This window comes from Scyliorhinus torazame, chromosome 1 (assembly GCF_047496885.1).
Source record: "Scyliorhinus torazame isolate Kashiwa2021f chromosome 1, sScyTor2.1, whole genome shotgun sequence".
Classification (NCBI taxonomy): domain Eukaryota; kingdom Metazoa; phylum Chordata; class Chondrichthyes; order Carcharhiniformes; family Scyliorhinidae; genus Scyliorhinus; species Scyliorhinus torazame.
Genome location: NC_092707.1, coordinates 54,143,793 through 54,165,092, shown reverse-complemented (window position 1 = coordinate 54,165,092; position 21,300 = coordinate 54,143,793). Strand labels below are relative to the sequence as shown.

General features: G+C 44.7%; 1 protein-coding gene across 4 annotated transcripts in view; it reads left to right on the top strand.

Annotated features, from left to right (window-relative positions):
• The first annotated feature begins 45 nt into the window (after positions 1 to 45).
• Positions 46 to 21,300, top strand: part of sh2b3 (SH2B adaptor protein 3) — a 271,686-nt gene continuing 250,431 nt past the window's right edge. Inside the window, exons 1-2 of one of the 4 annotated variants that reach the window (XM_072494673.1) lie at positions 46 to 180; positions 11,515 to 12,339. In XM_072494673.1, coding sequence (XP_072350774.1) covers positions 11,542 to 12,339 — 798 coding nt within the window. In that variant the 5' untranslated portion in view covers positions 46 to 180; positions 11,515 to 11,541. Of the gene's footprint in view, positions 474 to 1,317; positions 1,467 to 1,874; positions 2,018 to 11,514; positions 12,340 to 21,300 lie in introns of those variants that run through there. The other 3 variants (XM_072494567.1, XM_072494633.1, XM_072494516.1) reach the window with 3 other exon arrangements.

Sequence of the window (21,300 nt, the reverse complement as noted above, 5' to 3'; positions counted from 1 at the left end):
CTGGGATTGAAACTTAACTTTAGTTCCTGCGTCAAGTCTGCAGAGGCCGATCACTCCCAATGTCCACTTGATAAGGGAAGTCTCTTCCCAATTTCTCTTTCACTATCAACAAGCCAGATGAGAAGATGAATTCTTGCGCCGCCTGAGGATTTCCACACAGCCGGCAGCGAAAACGAGCACGTACGTCCCATTGCTTTTTGGACGCTTTCGATCAAAGGGCAGCGGCAAATAGAACCGCTTTGAAGCTCATAAGAAGCAGGGTCGCGAATTGTGTCTTTGTGGGAGGGAGGCAGGCCAGCCGGGCTGTGTGTGCTGCTGGTGGGGGGGTGTTCTGCTGTAGTTGGACCCGGGCTTCACGCTGTGTGTGTGTATAGAGGCCACTGTTGGACAACAAACTAAGTTTGGATCTAGCCAGCCAGCCCCTCCGCCGCTCGAAATGTGCCCGAGCCGGTCAATTACGAGAGTGGAGCCCGGTGAGTGATCGCAGCACAAGTACAGAGGGGGGGGGGGGGAGATCGGGAGGTGGGGAGATCGGGAGGTGGGGGGGGGGGGGAGATCGGGAGGTGGGGGGGGGGGAGATCGGGAGGTGGGGGGGGGGGGGGAGATCGGGAGGTGGGGGGGGGGGGAGATCGGGAGGTGTGGGGGGGGGGGGAGATCGGGAGGTGGGGGGGGGGGGAGATCGGGGGGGGATGGGGGGGGGAGATCGGGGGGGGATGGGGGGGGAGATCGGGAGAGGGGGGGTGGGAGATCGGGGAGAGGGGGGGTGGAAGATCGGGGAGAGGGGGGGTGGAAGATCGGGAGAGGGGGGGTGGGAGATCGGGGAGAGGGGGGGGTGGGAGATCGGGGAGAGGGGGGTGGGAGATCGGGGAGAGGGGGGGTGGGAGATCGGGGAGAGGGGGGTGGGAGATCGGGGCGAGGGGGGTGGGATGGGAGGGGGAGATCGGGGTGAGGGCGGGGGTGAGAGGAGAGTGAGGGTGGCGAGGGAGGGGAGGGGGTGGGTGTGAGGGAGGGGAGAGAGTGTGGGGGAGGGGGTGGGAGTGAGGAGGGGGGGTGAGGGAGGGGAGGGGGGTGAGGGAGGGGTGTGAGGGAGGGGAGAGAGTGTGGGGGAGAGGGAGGGGGTGGGAGTGAGGAGGGGGGGAGGGGGTGGGAGTGAGGAGGGGGGGAGGGGGTGGGAGTGAGGAGGGAGGTGAGGGAGGGGGAGTGAGGGTGGCGTGGGAGGAGGGGGGGGAGGGGGGAGGATGAGGGAAGTGGGGTGAGGGGAGGGTGTCCTGTGCGTCTTTCTGCTCAACTTCAGTGCTGGCCGCCGAGATGTTGACGGAATCGGCTTGAACACCCATTCAACTGTCAAACTTGTCAGCGGAAATGATGAGTTTAGCGTTTTTTTTTTCCGCGCATGGATTTCCTTCCTGAAACAGCAAGGTTTTAGACAACATGGGTGAGCGAGAAAGTGAAGAATTCTGCCGCAGGTACACACGCTTGTTACCCGTCCGGGGCCAAACTGCTGTGTGTGTGGCGGGTGCTGCCAGCGCTGTGCAGCCCCCGCTGCCCGGGGAGGCTTCCACACAGGCGGGCTGCCGAGCACAGCGCGTGGGGCAGGCGCTGCTGCCCAGCAACAATGTTATCTTAAAAGTGAAGGTTACAGCTTTATTTTTTAAATGTAAAAGTTTCGATACCTTACACGTAGCAGTCGTGCCGAATGTTTTACAGTGTCACGTTTTAAATTCCCTGTTGTGTGTGTGTGGGGCGGGTGTGTATATAGTTAATGCTCGGGTCTCGCTTGCAGTGACTCACGCGTTCTGTGCCTGACTGAAGCACCACATGGTGGTGTTAAAGCAATGTTTGGAACTCCTGCCCTCCCCGCTCACATCGTTTCTCACAACGCCAGGCACCACTGCTGTCGATGTTCTTATTGCTCTTGCACTTTGATGGATGGAAACTGTGGAGTGCTGAAATGTTCAAAGGCTCGGATGTCCCCGTGGGTTCAAAACGTGGAGGACTACAACTTCAAGATTGGCAGGTTAACAATGGCTCAACAAGGACAGATATATATATGGATCTCATAATTTTTAATCGCAGTTAGCAATGATAAAACTTGCTTGGGCTGTTAAGTTAGAGGGAATCAGGCGCTCGTACCCCTTTGAAGTCAGTTTAAGAAAAGAGCCGAGTTGGTGCCTGTTGAGACACATTCCGGCAAGTGGCAGTTAGTACCTTGACTGGTTTAGCAATCGGCTGGTGCTCGGATTCCATGATCAGCTATTCTGCCGCTGGGAGTTCCACGGTAGTCTGCACCTATTAGTTTGTGCACACGAAGGTCTCGTGTGAGTGTTATGTAAACGTGACACACAGCATTGGTACTCTTGAATTCTATATTGCATTTCATGAGATGTGATCAGCCAGTATACTCGTTGCAGAATGTGTTATATAAATGGGCTTGTGCAATAAAGCTGGTCTTGACCACTTAATCCACTTACTAACTTCTGTTCAAAGCCTTTGGCTGAAGGATGGCCCTCGATAGGAAGCAACACTTGGTAAGAATGCTGAGTCATCCATGGGCTGTCAAGTCTGATAGAAGGATTCAAAAGGGGCCAGGGAAGGGGATCCAGCAAAAATATTCACAAACATGTCCACACCTAACTTTGGTAATGATCTTTAGATGCAGCACGTCCTAGTGTGTATATACACATTTTGGGCTTTAAAGTGACTGGAGCTTGAATTGTTTAGTCTTTGTAAAATTGATATCTTAATATAGGGTACCAACAAAGGCTCATTACCATGGTGTTATCGTACATAATCTGCTCACGCAGTACTAATTAGTTTCATTTTTAGGCCACAGCACTTAACAGCATTGAAAAGTATAGATTTTATACTGATCCAAAGCTTTGTAATTTATGTGTGCAGTAACTTTATTATGATTTATCTTTTTTTTTTTGTCCCGTTAACGTGAATTTCTAATCTGATTTGGTCGACAGTAGGGATATGTTTTTGTGACTCTATTAATGGCTTTAAAATACTAGGGCTGTTTCAGGTTGCTTCAGGAGCAAAGCAACACAAAATACAGCCAGCAGAATGGGATGACCTTGTGCATTGGTGTGCAAACTACTCCTTCTGGACCCCGTGTTTGTGAGGCCTGATAATGTGAATTATCAAAAACTGGAGCCACTTGTTTCATTTTGTGTCTTTATTTCTTATTTGTGGGTTTTATCCTGTTTGAATTTTGCATGCGCGGAGGTTTGCAAAAGCCTCTTCTGTGCGCTGTTTCGTTCATAGATGAACCCTAGGTTAGAACAGTAAGATTATGTTGATAGTTAAAGTTGAAATTAACATTGATTTTTCAACTTTTTATGTAGTTAGTTAGACTTCATTGTATGTAATAAATGTTAAAAAAACAGGGACAGAAACAAAGACTGTGGAAGCTGGAAATACTCAAGTCAGGCACATCATTCATAGAGAAATGCAAAGTCAACTTTTCAGACAGTTACCCTACATCAGACTGAGGTTGTGTTGCATTCTCTGACAGAAGTATTTTTAGAGTGAGGTTTGTGAACAATTGCAAATTTAATGGTCGAGTAAATCCACTTGGTATGCTACACATTCACTTGTTAATAAAAAAATATACACGGGGGAACAAAAATCTCAAGTCCAATTCCTACTGACTAATTATAGCAACATGAAATTGTTATTTACACTATTATTGCATTTGAAAATCATATTACTTTTTTCTTCTCTTTATTGTATGCATAAATTCTAAGTGACCCAATGCAGTTGGAAGAAGATAAGAACACTTGGCGATACACAGCTCAAGTGGTCAGATTTTCAAAGGCACTGCCATTGTTTTTAGAACAGAGTGTTTGATTATTGAAATCTCTTCAGCTGCTTGATGCTTTGATCCATGAGCCTCAGTCCTGATTAATTTGATCAGATTTTGGTGGGATGCAAAGCAGGCCACTTAGTAGTAACACAACATTCCACCTGAGGTGAAGGATAAAAGTCTACACAAACCATCAGCAAATGTGTAATAATTTATGGATTGACATGAACTGTGCATGTAACCTTCAGTTATTTTTACAATGGAATTTCCTAGATTATTCTTACTGCATTGAGCAATAGTGGTTAGTACTGCCCCCTCACAGCGCCAGGGACCCGAGTTCGATTCCTACCTCTGGTAACTGTCTGTGTGAAGTCTGCACATTCTCCCCGTGTGTGCATGGGTTTCCTCCAGGTGCTCCAGTTTCCTGCTACCGCCCAAAGATGTGCAGGTTAGATGAATTGGATGCCCTGCCTGCAACAGTAGTGGACTCGCCAACACTAAGGGCATTCAAATGGTCATTGGATAGACATATGGACAATAAGGGAATAGTGTAGATGGGCTTTAGAGTGATTTCACAGGTCGGCGCAACATCGAGGGCCGAAGGGCCTGTACTGTGCTGTAATGTTCTATGTTCTATGCTATATTGCCCCTTAATGTCCAAAGGTTAGCTGGGGTTATGGGATAAGGTGGGGAATTGGGCCTAGGGAGGTTGCTCTTTCAGAGGGTCGGTGCAGACTGGATGGAACGAATGACCTCCTCCCGCACTGTAGGGATTCTATGTTTCTGTGATAATACAACAAAGTATTAACTTCCACATTACTGCGGCTTGCTTGCATATTAACAACATCTAGTCAGAAACTAACTTTAGCAAATTTGGAACAAAAACTTGCTGTATTAGAATACTGATAAATTTTTAAAATAATCTTTATTGTCACAAGTAGACTAACATTAACACTGCAATGAAGTTACTGTGGAAAGCCCCTAGTCGCCACATTCAGGTACCTGTTCGGTTACACAGAGGGAGAATTCAGAATGTCCAAATTACCTAACAGCACGTCTTTTTTGGGACATGTGGGAGGAACCCGGAGCACCCGGAAGAAACCCACGCAGACCCAGGGAGAAGGTGCAGACTCCATGAAGACAGCGACCCAAGCCGGGAATCGAACCTGTGGCGCTGTGAAGTAACAGTACTAACCACTGTGCTTCTGTGCCGCCCATATTCCGCCAATCCATAGATAGGAAATGAGTGCAAATTGGAAATTTAAAAAGAGCAATTATAGTGGCATGCAGCAAATCCACCAGCGTTGGCTATTTACGATACATTAACATTTCCGATGAAGACTCTGTCAGGACTGCTTTGTCAAATGCAATTGTAGGAATGAGCTTGGAATGTAGTTTATTAAAACTTGTAGCTCTCCCACATTGTGTACCAGTGATGCTTTGGATAGGGGAATCTTCAGATTTTGGAGCTCCCATTAGTAGGAGAAGTGCAGCTACAGCAAGATCTGTGGTGGTCAAATGAGGTGTGTGTGAAATGCGTACCAAATCAATATATAATATCCATGCTAATCAGAAGATTCCATCCCCCACTTCCCATAGATAAATGTACTGATTCTGAACCATGCAGGGTAGTCCCAGATCTGATATCAGGCTTGTCTTGTGTTAGTTGAACTCAGTCGAGGGCCTGGAGTGGTCTTGGCACTTCTGGGCTGCGGATGGTGGGAAAAATCAACTGATTTCCCATCGCTGACCATCATACAGTGAGCATGTGTGGACACAGTGAGAACAGCATTGTGTTTAGCTGCCATTGAATAGCCTACTGACACTACTTAATCTCCCACTTGCATGAGCTACCAAGGGTAGCAGGTGCCCTTTAAACCATATTCTACCATGATACCTGCCTCACGGCCCCGAGGACCTGGGTTCCAACCTGGCCTCGGATCACTGTCCACATTCTCCCCATGTCTGCGTGGGTCTCACCTCCGCAACCCAAAGATGTGCAGGGGAGGTGGATTGACCACACTAAATTGCCCCTTCATTGGAAAAAAACAAGAATTGCGTACTTTTAATTTAAAAAGAAAAGTGTAGCATGAAACAATTCATTCAGGAAAAGCCAAAGTCTAAGGTTGATTCAGTTCGTATGGCTGTTGGAATGCTATGTTTGGCTTTAGTGTATCTAGGTTAAAGACAGGAAGTTGATGATATTTCTTACTTACAGTTGTCCAAGTAGCTCTACAGCGCTCACATGTGGACATTAAGTGTGACAGGATTTGGCATGATTGTAGTGGCTCCATGGTTTCGTAGTTTGGCAAAACTGTCCCAGTGTACACATCAGCACTGATCCTTTAGTAAGCTACTATTGGACCTCTGCCCCATATGGATTATATCAACATGATTTAATACATTCAGAATACAAGATGTTCAATGTGAAAATTATATAGCGTTGAAGGAGGGGTGAAATGAATATCAATGTTTTGTATCCCTGCTTTGGCAATTCACACTTCTGGGGTTATATTGCATTCTATAATATTGTAAAAGAGGATGCCTCTACTTGTATTGAATTCATGTTTATTAAGTTGTGCTGTGTTGAAAATATTCCATCCTCCAACTTCCACACACATTTCTGCCATCTCAGTTTGGAGACTCTATTTGTTCAACAGGATGAATTGATTTTTGCCTTAAAGCTGCATTTATTAAACGGTTCTCTATTTAGTTTAAAACTTAAACATCAGCTGAAAGTATTCTTGCTTGTTAGCCATTTATGGCTTCAAGCCCCACTCTAGGATTTGAACAGATAATTCGGACCTATATTTTGGTACAATTTTGAAGGATTGCTACACTATGGTTGTTTGTAAAACCCTTTGGGATATCCTGCATTTGAGAGGAGCTATATAAAGAAACATTCTTTATTTCTCTAGGTGAGACATTGGGCCAGATTTGAATGCTTCTGTTTCTGTTTGAATGGAGTTGGGGTATTTAAATGGAGGGGACAGGGCCTAGTGCTGGATTCTAACCCCATTCCTGGTGCATGGAAATTTTATGGCCTTGAGATAAGGGTGAAAGTAGAAAGCTGACACTCAGGATTCCAGTCCTTTCTGACTCAGTTGTGGGGATAACCATGTTAGCCCCCCCCCTTGACATTTCACGGCATTGGAACTGTTTTGTCAGGCACTTCAAATGAGACGTGAATCCTGGAGGAAACCTGTTGTGGAGTCTAGAACCTTTTCACAAGTAAAATGTCTTGCCAACTTCAAACATCATATTTAGATACTATTTGGTAAGCTAAATATGTTTTTAATGATCGTAGGGCTCTGTCCTTTAAAGATATGTGACCATTAAATTGACCAGCATTGGGGAGCATTGGAGGAAAAGTATAAGTTGCCCCGGGGAAATTTCTTGAGATATATGCAGGTGAGGGCGTTTACTAGACAACAGGTGAGGGAATTGCCGTTGCTCCCGACACATGGGATACAGGACAGGGTGCTTTCAGGGGTGTGGGTCGGAGAGGGCAAGGTGTCAGAGATTTACCGAGAGATGAGGGAAGAGGGGGAGGAGTCGGTGGGCGAACTAAAAGGAAAGTGGGAAGAAGAACTAGGGGAGGAGATAGAGGAGGGTATGTGGGCTGATGCCCTAAGCAGGGTAAATTCCTCTTCCTCATGCGCCAGGCTTAGCCTGATTCAATTTAAGGTGCTACATAGAGCACACATAACGGGAGCAAGATTGAGCAGGTTCTTTGGAGTGGAGGACAAATGTGGGAGGTGTGGCGGGAGCCCGGCAAACCACGCACATGTTTTGGGCGTGCCCGGCACTGGAAGGGTATTGGAAGGGAGTGACGGGAGTGATTTCGCGGGTGGTGAAGGCCCGGGTCAAACCAGGCTGGGGGTTAGCTCTATTTGGAGTTGCGGAAGAGCTGGGAGTGCAGGAGGCGAAAGTGGCCGACGTTGTGGCCTTTGCGTCCTTAGTAGCCCGGCGCAGGATCCTACTCATGTGGAAGGAGGCGAAACCCCCCGGACTGGAGGCCTGGGTAAATGATATGGCGGGGTTCATTAAACTGGAGCAGATAAAGTTTGCCCTGAGAGGATCGGCTCAAGGGTTCACCAGGCGGTGGCAGCCATTTCTCGACTACCTAGGGGAACGTTAGAGGGAAGACAGATGACCAGCAGCAGCAACCCAGGGGGAAGGGGGGGGAGGGGGATGTGGGGGGGGGGTTTAGTTTAGTTTCGGTCAAAGATAAAGGGGTTTTGTTACTTGTGTATTGTTAAAAATTTCTGTATTGTTATTGTTGCGTTTGCTTTGTAAGAGGGGAAAAATTGTTGTTTGGGAAAAAAATTTCAATAAAACATATTTAAAAAAAAAAAAAAAAAATTGACCAGCATTGTGTAAGTGTTCACATGAATTAGAGTATTGTATCCAGTGGATAAAAGGTTCTTAGGCATTCGACAGAACAGAGAACCTGACTTAAATGGGTCACCTGGACACTTTGCTTTGATTTCTACTTAAATCTAAACTCCAAGCCTTTGTAAAGCTTTGGAAAACAAAACTGAACAGATGCCTGCCTCCTTTGAGACTCCATCTAGTGAGCCTTTGAAACAATGATCAAATGGCTGGACATCTGGGCAGGCAACTTCAAAGATTCTTATCATTAGGAGCTCTGGAGTGTTTCTTTTTTTCATTTGTACAATGACATCTTGTTATGAACGTATGGTTGAGTTCCAAACTCCACTAATGGTTTTACCTCCGATGGGATTGTTAACCTAGTTGTGGAGGGACTGGCTGCATTTTTACTTAACAATGTTATGATCAGATAATAGGATTCAATGTTTTGAAAAGGTTTTTGATTGGCTGTTTATTTATTTATTTATTTATTTCTATAAATTTAGTGTACCCAATTCATTTTTTCCAATTCAGGGACAATTTAGTTTGGCCTACCCACCTATCCTGCACATCTTTGGGTTGTGGGGGCGAAACCCATGCAAACATGGGGAGAATGTGCAAACTCCACACAGACAGTGACCCAGAGCCTGGATCGAACCCGGGACCTCGGCGCCGTGAGGCAGCAATCCTAACCACTGCGCCACCATGCTGCCCTGATTGGCTGTTTATTTTGACAGTTAATGAGCCCTTGGGAGTGGTAATTATTTGTTCAAAATGGCTGTTTGTTTTGTTATTTTTATGAGCTTCCAAGAGGTGCACGTTTTTTCAATGAGTTTGACTGGTTGATTTTTTAAAAATTTCGTAAGCATTTCAAAGGCTTCCTAGTGTTATATAGCTCGTGAGCTCTGAACATAGCAGATATCAGGCGAGTAGGAATGGAGGCTGTATGGTGGAATATGAAGGGACCATAGGTGTTTGGAGGATTCATGGGGGCATGGAGGATAGGGGTGTGTGGGGCGCATAGAAAGGCATGGTGTCGGGGAGGGGGCATGCTTGTGAGGTCCAGGGGGCCTGACAACCATGTAGACAAATGGGCCGAGGTCCCAGAAAATGGAGGTGTGGGCCTTCAAACCTGCCCACCAAGGCACAGCCTGCTTCTGTTGCTGCCTCAGGACTGTTTCGGGAGTCATGACTCCAGCCCGACCCTGACTCTGGAAGATGAAAATTCCCTGTGAATGGGCTGACTTTCAGAAGTTGGGATCATGACGTCAAGAAGTGGCCCTACATACTAAAGCTGCCTGAAGATGAAAATCCAGGCCATTAATTAGAGGCCTGGTCTTCTGGTTCAGGCATATATAAAAGACACCATCACCATTGCTCGAAGAGCAGAAATGTCTGTTGGTGACCGGGGGAACTTTTTTCTTGCTTCAACCAACATCACCGAACACTATTTATCTAATCATTAATTTAATTACTATTCTGGGACCTTTCTTCTCTGCCTCATTTGCCTACTTAAAAGTAGTGATTCCACTTCAGAAATAATTCACTATCTCTATAAAACATCTTGAGAAATTCTGGGGGCATCAAAATATGCTATATAAATATCCATTTCTTATGTACTCCCAAACTAGGCTTGCAGCAAACAGTAAACCAGATGCCGAATCCATTTATTTAGATAAACCTCTTTTTCTCAAATTTGGTTGCTGCTTATAGTTAGAATGTCAATCATCAACAAAGTGGGTGTGACCAAAGGCATCAACTGCAGTCATTTTGAAAATGGGCAATAATTCCATGCCAGTAAACAAAGTGTGGACAAAAAACCCATTGTTTAATTCTCTAAGGACTACAATAGCATTTATGCAGCAATTTTTTTTTAAAGTCATAAGGCCAGGCAAGAGTGTTTTTAATTATCTCCATAGTACTGGGAATCCAAAGAATATTATTTGGTTCATTGCATTATTATTTCTCCAACTGGTCTTAATCACAGCTATCACAGCTTTAAGTGGTCTTAATTTTTGTATAAAGAAAAGTATCAAAAACCTGCTCATCACATTTCCTTCCAACACATTTGAATTTCTGATTGGCTTATGCATATCACCAGGGTCTTGGGTAGGGTCCCAGCCTCTGGGTTAGGAGCTCTCAATTCGAGTCCCATTCCAGAACTTGATGGCCACGGAAAGTGGGTTCATAAATTGGCTAAACAGATTAATTATCAATCTGTAAGTAGGAACCATGCTGCAGAATGGTGCCACTCAAACAATAGCCTCTGGTGACAATCTGCTAGAGGACAAAAGCCAGCAATGGAAAACAGACATAAGAGCATACTTTATTTGCTTCGTGCATCACTAAACATGGGGAAGACTGGCTGGATCTTTTTGGCCATTCATGCTGACGGGATTTTCCGGTCTCGTCGATGGCGCCGCCCCGCCTCAGGTTCCCCGGAGCCGAGGGGTGCATTCAACAGGAAATCCATTGACAACAACGGCACTGGAAGATCCCACTGCTGGCCAATGGAGGTCTGCCTCTGCCGCCGCAAAACACGTAGAGGGTTGTACTGAAAGTTCCACCCGCTAAGTGTAAGTTTATATATCAACATATCCATAGCTGATGCTGCTAATGTCAGACACAGCTGGACAATTGGGGAAAACTAACAAGAGAAGCGCTGATAGGTCTTTAACTGAGTACTGTGACTTTTCCAGGTTCAAGTCTCACTCCAGGGTTTTAACACCATAATCAAGGCTGACATTTCAGTGCAGTATTGAGAGAGTGCTGCACTGTTGGAGGTGCTGTCTTTCAAGTGAGACTTTGACTGATGGCCCAATCAGCCTTCTTGGGTGGATGTTAAAGATCCCATTGCTCTGTTTCAAAGGAAAGCAGGGAAGTTATCCCCGGTGTCATGGCCAATATTTGTCCTTTTTAAATTTAGAGTACCCAATTATTTTTTCTTCCAATTAAGGAGCAATTTAGTGTGGCCAATCTACCTAACCTGCACATCTTTGGGTTGTGGGGGTGAAATCCACGTGGACACTGGGAGAATGTGCAAACTCCACACAGACAGTGACCTGGGGCAGAGACACACAAACACATCTTCTGGTCATTATTACATTTGTTGTTTTGCAGGAGTTTGCTGTGATCAAATTGGCTGTTTTCATTAGAGTTTTCATTTTGGTCACAAACAGTTCAGAAGTTTTGAAATTTTGTTTTAATAAGAATATATTTTATATATACATATAAGTATGCTTGATTCAAATTTTGTTTGTTCGTCATCTTTATTTTCTCGCTTTCATCTTTCTCCAAACCTCTAACATGGTATTTTGTTTTTCCTTTTCCAGCATAATTCAGCTGTCCCAGATGTTGCAATGAATGGCAACACTGTAGAACAAGGGTCTTTGACACAGCCGCATAGCTGGAAAGAGTTTTGTGAGCTGCATGCCCATGCCACTGCCAAGGAACTCGCTAGGCAGTATTTGCTGTTTGCAAATGAAAATCCAAGTCACGACATACTGGGGGCTGAAAACTTTTCTTTGCATTTCACAGATCTCTTCCAAAAGTACTTCAGAAATGAGGTCAAGGAGGGATTTACTCTGAACAGGTGTACTATTGTGCCCTTTACAGCAGTACAGGATTACAGGGAAACTGGCAGGAAGTCTACCTATGGCTCTTCTGGTCTGGTTTTACCCAAGATGGAAGCTGAGGTGAACAGTGCTGAACAAATAGAAAGGAGTTCTGACACTAATCTACCGTTTTCATCAAAATCTCGAAGTTCTGAAGATATTTCGGTCACTGCAAGCTCATCGCATGAACGACCCAAACCATTGAGTCGACTTACAAGAAATGTGAAAGGTAGCATACGGAACCTGTTCCGGAGAAAATCGACAGACGCAATAGCTGCAGAAGGAAAAGAAGGAGCTTCTGCGGTGGCTAGTTCACCCGAAAAGGACTGGTTTAAAAACCTGACTCATAAATTCACTTGGTCAAGGACTCTATCTCGAGAAGAGGCGCATGACGTTCGCAAGGAAGGAGTTTTAAATTATATGGTGGTGGATGATGTTAGCATGGACATGGGGACACAATGGCAAAAATGTAGGCTGCTGGTGCGAAAGGCAAAGTCTTACGAAGGCGATGGATATGTATTGGAGTTATTTGATCCACCAAAGGTATGTGCACTTTTAAATTTAGAAGAATTTCGTCATGGGTGATTAAGAAAGATTATTTTCAGGTGGATCCAAGCAAGTTTCATGGTGACTACAGACTTTAGCTGAGTTTTGAGCTGTTCTATATCAAAGCTTGTTAATGTGAAGTAGAAACATAATTGCAGCCAGTGGTGTGGTGACCTGTTTAAACAAGCTTCATGCAATAAACCCACAAACCCATAAACTAATGTGTACCTATCTGAGGTCTCACAAAGCAGCATCTGTTTTATCACTTGGTTTGGTCCCCTGCCAGAGTTGTGCAGGTTTGTTAAGCCCAACTATGTTAAAAAAAAAACACACCTTTGAAATCTTTTTGGGTATTAGTAACATTTTGATTGAAATTTTGAGTTGATACCATTTAATGGTGACTTAGAAGATCAGCACATAAAATCTTGTTCGGTGTAATGTGACGTTCTGCTGATTTGTAATGTAAGTTACAAATTGCAATAGGTTCAAAAACATGGTCATTGACTAGGCAAGAAATACAGTTCGAAATGTGAGAAATTTGCTGAAAAAATATGAATTCATCAGAAGTTATGCATGATCACATTTCTAAGAGATTTTCATTAATTCTTCAGCTTTAGAGTGCACAATAAGCAGTCATTATATGGCATTATAACTAATAATTTGTTAGTGACTATACTCATCCCATAATGTGCCTGATAAATAACATCTCACTCTACAGTGTACAGGTTACATATATAAGGTTCTGGAAATCATAACATAAAAACAAAATTGCAGATGTCGGGGATAGGGATTATGGAGATTGGTTATAGAAGCAACTTGGAACGTCTTTGTCAGCCTTCTTGAGACTCTAATTGCAGGAGCAATGAGATTTGTCAGCAGGTGTAAGAATATTTCGTGCTGGACAAGTTGTTGTGGTTATAGAAATTGGGCTGGATTGGCCCTTCATACCCCAATGTCACCTGATGTCCCTCACCTTGGCCCTTCATACCCCATGTCACCTGATGCCCCTCACCTACACACCATGGCCCCCTCATAACCCTAAACTATTCAATACATTGAAATCCCTTCAACAAATCTTGTCTGAAAACAAACATTTCTATGCTATAATCACTTGGATTTGTCAATCAAACTGTTAACAGGCACCCCACTGTGATAATGTTAGGTTGTATAATCAGTCATGCAGCAAAACACAGATAATGATAGCCCTCAGGCTTATGTCAACAGACAGTGAATATCAAGCACTGATTTATTTTTAAATGGTGCAGTTAAAACATTTTTAAAACCCAGCAGATTACACCCCTTGACAGCTTTTAGAGTTCCAATGGGTTTTGGCAGCTCTTTGACAGCTTGACAGTTTTCTGACAGCTTGATTGTTTTGTCAGTGCTTTGCCGGTTTGATAGATGTTTGACACCTTTGTCAGTTCTTTGACAGCTTGACAGTTCTAATGAATTTATGCACTTTTTACACACAATCATGAGTACCTTCAATAATCACAAAAGGCACCTGACCTACCCTAAAGGATGCTTTACCTCTCCCGGAAGGTGTCTTTTGTCTCTCGATGGTGTTCTGGGACCATATCTAAAAGGGAACTGTACCTCTCCTAAAGGTTACCCGGCTATCCAACTTAATGCACAAGGTTCAGACCTGCTCCTACAAGGTAGAATCTGCACACTTTGGGTTTCAGACACCTACCTCACTAAAGTCACACGAGTGGAGGCCGCTGTGGATTTATATAGGTGGTTGCCTCCAGGAATCATGGATGTGCAATTTAGAACCTGCCTTCATTCCACCCCTGCTAAAATGGCAGAGGCCAGTATTGGGGTAGCACTTCCATAATCAGGCCTCTGCCAGTATTTTCATGCAAACTAAGAATCTCTCCATCTGCAAGATAATTCAGGTCTATGTGAACAATCGTAAATTCTGCGATTGGAATATACATTTTTGCTCTAATAGTTACATGTAATCTTTTCTCTGATGGTGCGAAGGTTACAACAGGACCCCAGCTATTCACAATATATATTAATGATTTGGATGAGGAAACAAAATGTAATGGGGGCGATTCTCCCAAATGGAGCCCAAGTGTTCACGCCGTCATGAACGCCATTGTGTTTCATCACGGCACGAACAGGGCCTGGGTACAACCTATTCTGTCCCCCACAGGAGGCCAGCACGGCACTGGAGCGGTTCACGCCGCTCCAACCTCCTTTCCCGGCGCCTAATGGGCGCCGCGCCAACCTGCGCATGCGCGGGGGACTTCTTTAGCGTGCTGGCCCCGACTCAACATGGTGTCGGTGTCCAGGGACCGGCCGCGCAGGGAAGTAGGCCCGGGGGGGGGGAAGAGGCCAGCCTGCCGATTGGTGGGCCCTGATCGTGGGCCGGACCCCATCGGAGGCCCCCCCTGGTGAAGGAGCCACCCCCCCCCTCCCCCCCACAGGCCGCCCCCCCCCCCCCCCGACCGTTCGCGCAGAGTTCCCGCCGGCAGCGACCAGGGGTGAACGGCGCCGGTGGTACTCTGTCATATCCGCTCGGCCCATCCGGGCCGGAGAATCAGTGGCCTGCGGCCGGTGCCGCGCCAAACACGCCGGCGCAAATAGCGCCGATTCTCCGCACCTCGGAGAATCGCGCGCCGGCGTCGTGGCGCAGTTGCGGTGATTCTCCAGCCCGGCGTGGGGCTCGGAGAATCGCCCCCAACATCTCAAAATTTGCAGATGGTACCATGTTGGGTGGGATGGTGACTGTGACGAGGATGCAGGGATCCTACAGCATGGTCTGGACAGGTTGGGCGAGTGGGCAAATCAATGGCAGATGCAGTATAATTTGGATACGTGTGAGGTTATTCAGCTTGGAAGCAAAAACAGGAAGGCAGATTACTACCTGAATGGTTGTAAATTGGGAGAGGGGAGTGTGCAGCAGGACCTGAGTGACCTTGTGCACCAGTCGCTGAAGGTAAGCATGCAGGTGCAGCAGTTGGTAAAGAAGGCTAATGGTATGTTGGCCTTCATTGCAAGAAGTTTTGAGTACAGAAGCAGGGATGTGTTCCTGCAATTGTACAAGGCCTTGGTGAGGCCACACCTAGAATATTGTGTGCAGTTTTGGTCTCCTTTTCTGAGGAAGGATGTTCTTGCTCTCGAGGGAGTGCAGCAAAGGTGTAGCAGACTGATTCCAGGGATGGCGGGACTGTCATATGAGGAGAGACTGACTCGCTGGAGTTCAGAAGAATGAGGGGGATCTCATAGAGACTTATAAAATTCTAACAGGACTAGACAGGGTAGATGCAGGGGAGATGTTATCAATGGTGGGTGTGTCCAGAACCAGGGCTCACAGTCTGTGGATTGAGGGTAAACCATTTTGGACAGAGATGAGAAGACATTTCTTCACACAGTGGTGAGCCTGTGAAATTCATTACCACAGGAAGTAGTTGATGCTAAAGCATTGGATATATTCAAGAGATGGCTGGATATAGCACTTGGGGAGAATGGGATCAAAGGCTATGGGGAGAAAGCAGGATTAGGCTTTTGAGTTGGATGATCAGCCATGATCGTGATAAATGGCAAGCAGGCTCGAAGGGCCCAAAGGCCTCCTCCTGCTCCTATCTTCGATGTATCTATATTTGCATATCTTGGTATTGTGTTGAAGTACTTTTACTGGCTAAAAAGTGAGTTACATATTGGGATAGTGTTTAAATATTTCTCAGACTATATAAATGGGCACTTTAGATCTTGGAAGTAAGGGTTTCTTTCACTGGTTCAAATATTGAATTGCCATTTTTATGCTTCTTGCTTAATGGGCCATATCTGACGTGTTTTAAATGTGTGATGTCAAAACATTTCTCTTTGCATTCCTTTGCTGAGCTGAAGTAAATTGTTAAACTTTGCATAAATCAATTCCTAATGTATGATTTCTTGCACAGATAGGAACAAAAGGTCACATATTCAGCACATCTGCACTTACCATCTGTTTGGCTGTTTACTTATTTGATACTTGGTTTAAAAAAAAAATCAAAAGAAAATGAAGGTTATGAGGTGGTTGTGAGGCACTCTCTGGCTGGCGAGTGCATCTAAACATGGAGACAATCCCTGGCCTTCTATAAACAGCAGCATTAATATAGCAATGCCTTCTGGATGTTACACAAATATTTAGCCGTACATTTCCTGCCCATTAGCCATGTTAATTATCCCTCAGCTGTTTCTTTAATTTTTGTGATGGATTAACCCTTTGGGGGTAATGGCATTTTTAGAATTAATTGTACTTGATATCGGAAATTTGCTTCAAACCTCCTAATTAAACCGGGAGAGCTATATTATAAGTAATCTTCCTTGTTCTTCTTTCCTGCCCTGAAGGCACAATGCCTCTTTATATAGAGCCTTTAATGGAGAAAAACATTTTGTTGTGTTTAACAGAGGCATAATTAGGTAAAAATCAAAAGCGAGTTAATGAAGTGACTTAAAATTTGTGAAAGAGGTGGGTTTTCAAGAGGACTCCGAGGAGGAGAGAAGGGTAGAGCTTTAGGGAGGGACAGGCAGGTGGAGGGATAGAGAGCTTTAGGGAGAGAAGTCCAGAGTATTCAATCTAGATGACTGAAGGCATGAGCGTCAATTGTGGGTACAAGCATCACTTCGCTACCTTATTCAAGTTTCATGTTTTTTGCGTGTGAACTTAAGACAGTAACTCTAGGCAAACTATTTAACTGCAGAAGGCATCACAGCATAACATGCAGACAAAGAGTGGATGAGTGGAACTAACTATAACTATGAAAGAGCTGGTTCAGCCACAGTGTGTGGAATAGTTTCCTTCTGTGGTGTAAGATTTCATGATTTTGTCTCCATCTGGTTTTCAATTTTGATGCTCACACAATAATTTTTTCTCTTCCTTCCTGTGAAGGGGTACTGTAGGTAATAATTGTGTTACAAAATTATTTTTGCTTGTTACCTATCCCAACACATAGCAGGGTATAAGAGAGTGGAGAGCTTTTGCTTGGCATCCAAGCGTTTTAACATTGTAGTTTCATAACCTGCTCTTCATAATGACTTCATCACAGTGGCTATTACTGTATGTTTTGGGGATAATATACCAAAAAGTTTCCAATCCTGTTGTAACAATGGTAATATCCTTTTGCCCTACATGTGACGTTAGTGTCCAAATCAGGCTACGTCAGAAAATCTCTGCTTAAACTGAGTCACAGTAAGAGTGTTGCCTGTCTGTTGTATTTCACAAAAGATAATAGATATCTGTTGGAGAATCAAGTCAGTAATTAAATCTTGGGGTTTAGTACACAAAGGAAATGCCCAGTTTGATATTGTGTGAAATGCTCAGTTGGATCATTGCTGTGTAATCTCTTTACATCTGTGAATTATTCTGTCAAGTTTTGGTGAGTACGGATCTGTCTGTTGGCTGCATGACATTCCAGTCCCTTGGTATTATACCCTGTGCCAACAATCTATTCCAGGCAGCAAGTTAGAATGTATTGTGTTAGCGGAGAGCTTTATCTCAAAGGAAATTAAAACCTGGGCATGTGGAATTAGCAAATTGAACACAAAGATGTAAGAAATTTGCTGGGTTTATTGGCCATTCTACCTACTGAAAGAGGCTGTAGGAATGTCAGGATTGGTACAAGCTATAATATTTCAGTGGCTTCATTTGTACTCTCTTCTCAACTCATCCCTGAATTGTATGTAATTTTTTCCCCCATCACCAATTTGGTCTGTGATCGCTCCTCTCTGTAGTCCACAGTTTCCAAGAGCAGTGTTGGTCTCCTGATCTGTTCCGTGCAAGCTCAACGCCATTCTTTATGTTGCATTTACCCACTGAGCCATCAAGGCGGATTGCATGTTAAATGTCTTTGTTTGGGCTGCTGCAGCATTATGTAGCATAAACCCATTATTCACCACACAGCAGGAAACCCAGGACCTATTGCTTTGTCTTATTAATCGGCAGTATTCATTTTAAAATAACGCACTATTGTTGGAGGACTGGAGTAATTGTTGAGCAAAATTAAGGATGCACATCATTTAATTCCTTATGAAAATGTGAAATTTTCTTTCATTTCTCTATAAACTATACAGTTAGTTTTAGTGGACTGTATGCAGTCTTTGACTTTCCGATAAACATTTGATGTTCTGTTTCCTGTTGTTGTGCCTTGGATGTGCAGTTTTTCCCTTTATCTGGATTTTGTTTCTATATTTGGTCCACCATTGCTCTCTGACAACTAACAACAGTTTGGGTGAAAAGTAATAAACACAATCTTTTACCAGCATTGCACATTTTAATTTCTTCAGTTTAAGCAATGATGGAAGTGAGATTAAACACCGAAAGCAGCAGTACACCAAAATAATATTAATTGATCCTCTCAACAATTGGTGGCACGGTAGCAGAATGGTTAGGCCCCCCCCCCCCCCCCCCCCCGAATCTCCCCCTTTCTGTCACCAAAGTGCTTACCCTGGGCTATAACCATATATCAGTAGCCTTCCAGTATTAGACTTTGCTGTCATTTCTGTGTGTGAACTTTGACCTTTAGCATTGGCAAATCGAGGTGGGGGAGGAAACATCCACATACTTACACTTAAAAAAAAAAAAAAAATTTAGAGTACCCAACTCATTTTTCCAGTTAAGGGGTAATTTTAGCGTGGCCAATCCACCTACCCAGCACATCTTTGGGTCCACCTACTCTGCACATCTTTGGATTGTGGGGACGAAACCCATGCAAACACGGGGAGAATGTGCAAACTCCACATGGACAGTGAGCCAAGGCCGGGATCGAACCTGGGACCTCGGTGCCGTGAGGCAGCAGGGCTAACCACTGCACCACCGTGCTGTCTACTTACACTTTTTAGTACAAGTCAAACAATCAGGACCAAGAATCCTGGCTGATTTTATATTTTCTGCATCTCCAACTGAGGTGATTTTAAAATAAATAAATAAATTTAGAGTACCCAATACTTTTTTTTTCCAATTAAGGGGGAATTGAGCATGGCAAACTCGCCTACCCTGCACATCTTTTTGGGTTGTGGGCGTGAGACCCACGCAGACATGGTAAGAATGTGCAAACTCCACACGAACAATGACCTGGGGCCGGGTTGAACTCGGGTCCTTGGCGGCATGAGTAAGCAGTGTGGGCGGCACGGCCGCACCGTGGTTAGCACTGTTGCTTCACAGCACCAGGTTCCCAGGTTCGATTCCCAGCTTGGGTCACTGCCTGTGCGGAGTCTGCATGTTCTCCTCATGTCTGCGTTGGTTTCCTCCGACAAGTCCCGAAAGACATGCTGTTGTGTAATGTGGACATTCTGAATTCTCCATCCGTGTACCCGAACAGGTGCCGGAATGTGGCGACTAGGTACTTTTCACGGTAACGTCTTTGCAGTGTTAATGTAAGCCTACTTGTGACAATAAAGATTATTATTATAACCACTGCGCCGCCATGCCTCCCAACTGAAGTGATTTTGATGTCCCTCCTGCTGGAGGCCAGGAGAGGTCAAACCTTCTTGTCCAGCTCAGATATGCATAACCACATGGCATTGAGTTCACTTTGAGTGTTTCTTTGAGTCTTTGTGATGGAGTTAATAGTTTGCTTCAATTAAACTGATTCTGAGCAAGCTTTGAAACTTTACAATAATTGCAGACCTAGAGTATCCCAACTGCACAGCATTCTGCCCCCCCCCCCCCCCCCCCCCCCCCCCCCCCACACCACCTACCCCCAGCACTATTGCTCAAGAATAAGTCAACCAAATGATGTGATTCACTGTGTATTGAGGGAATTATCATTTTTCATTTCAATTGCAATCCTCCCCCCAGTTTGTGCCATCTCTATAACCAGGAAGCCAGGTTGTGTTTGCACAGTATATTAAATGTGCTCTTGCAGTTGAATTTGGGGAAGGTGGTGGTAATGCCACTGAATCAGTTATCCAGAATGGCTAATGCTCTATGTTTATATCTTACCATCGCAGCTGGTGGAATTTAAATTCAATGAACAAAGTCTGGAATTAAAAGCTAATCTCAGTGATGGTGACCATGAAATCATTGTCGATTGTCGTTAAAACCCATCTGGTTCATAATGGCCTTTGGGGAAGGAAATCTCCTGTCCACACCCGGTGTGACTTGATATCCACAGTAATGTGCTTGACTCTTAACAGCCCTCTGAAACTGCCTTCTCTACTGAGTAGTACTACACTCCGCATGCTTCACCTGATGTCTATGTCTATACATTGTGCATCTATCGTATGTCCTATGTTTTTCATGTATGGAACGATATGTCTGTACTGTACCAAAACAATACTTTGCACTGTACTTTGGTACACGTGCCAATTCCAAATTCAAATGGCCTAGCAAACCACTCAGTTAAAGGGCAATTAGGGATAGGCATTAAATGCTGGACATGCCAGCGACGGCCACATCCCTTGAAAACATAAAATAAAATTACCCTCGCCACAATAAACCAAATAATCTCTTTAATTGAATGAATTGGTATTATCTACTACATTATTGAAGTGCATTATTTTCCATTGGCTTTGCCATTCAATAGAATGAATGCAGGACCAGTTTTCAATTTCTATCCTGTAACTTATTTTTCAAATCTCTCCTCTCCTGTACTAAAAAGTGTGCAGTCCCGCAAGCAGCAGCTATCCTTCAATATTTCATTCAAGTAGCCATTTTTCATCTTTGAACCTTCCCTTTTGAGGGCTGAATTTATATTTGGCATTGGTATCGTGTGCCGACAATGACATGCTACCGCACAGTGTGCTGGTCTGCTGGCATGTTCACACCTCCAGCCTATTTTCAGTGAGGCTGCTTCCACTGGGTGATGGCGGCTTGCCCATGGTGGGTAGCCATTAAGGCCAATTAAAGTTTCAGGACGTTTATCACAAGCTGTTCGGAATTTTCCAAACCGCAAGGCCCCTAGTTGAGGCTGAAGGCCAGCTGGTGGATGGAGGTGGCAGGCTTGAAGACTAGCAATGCTTCCTTTT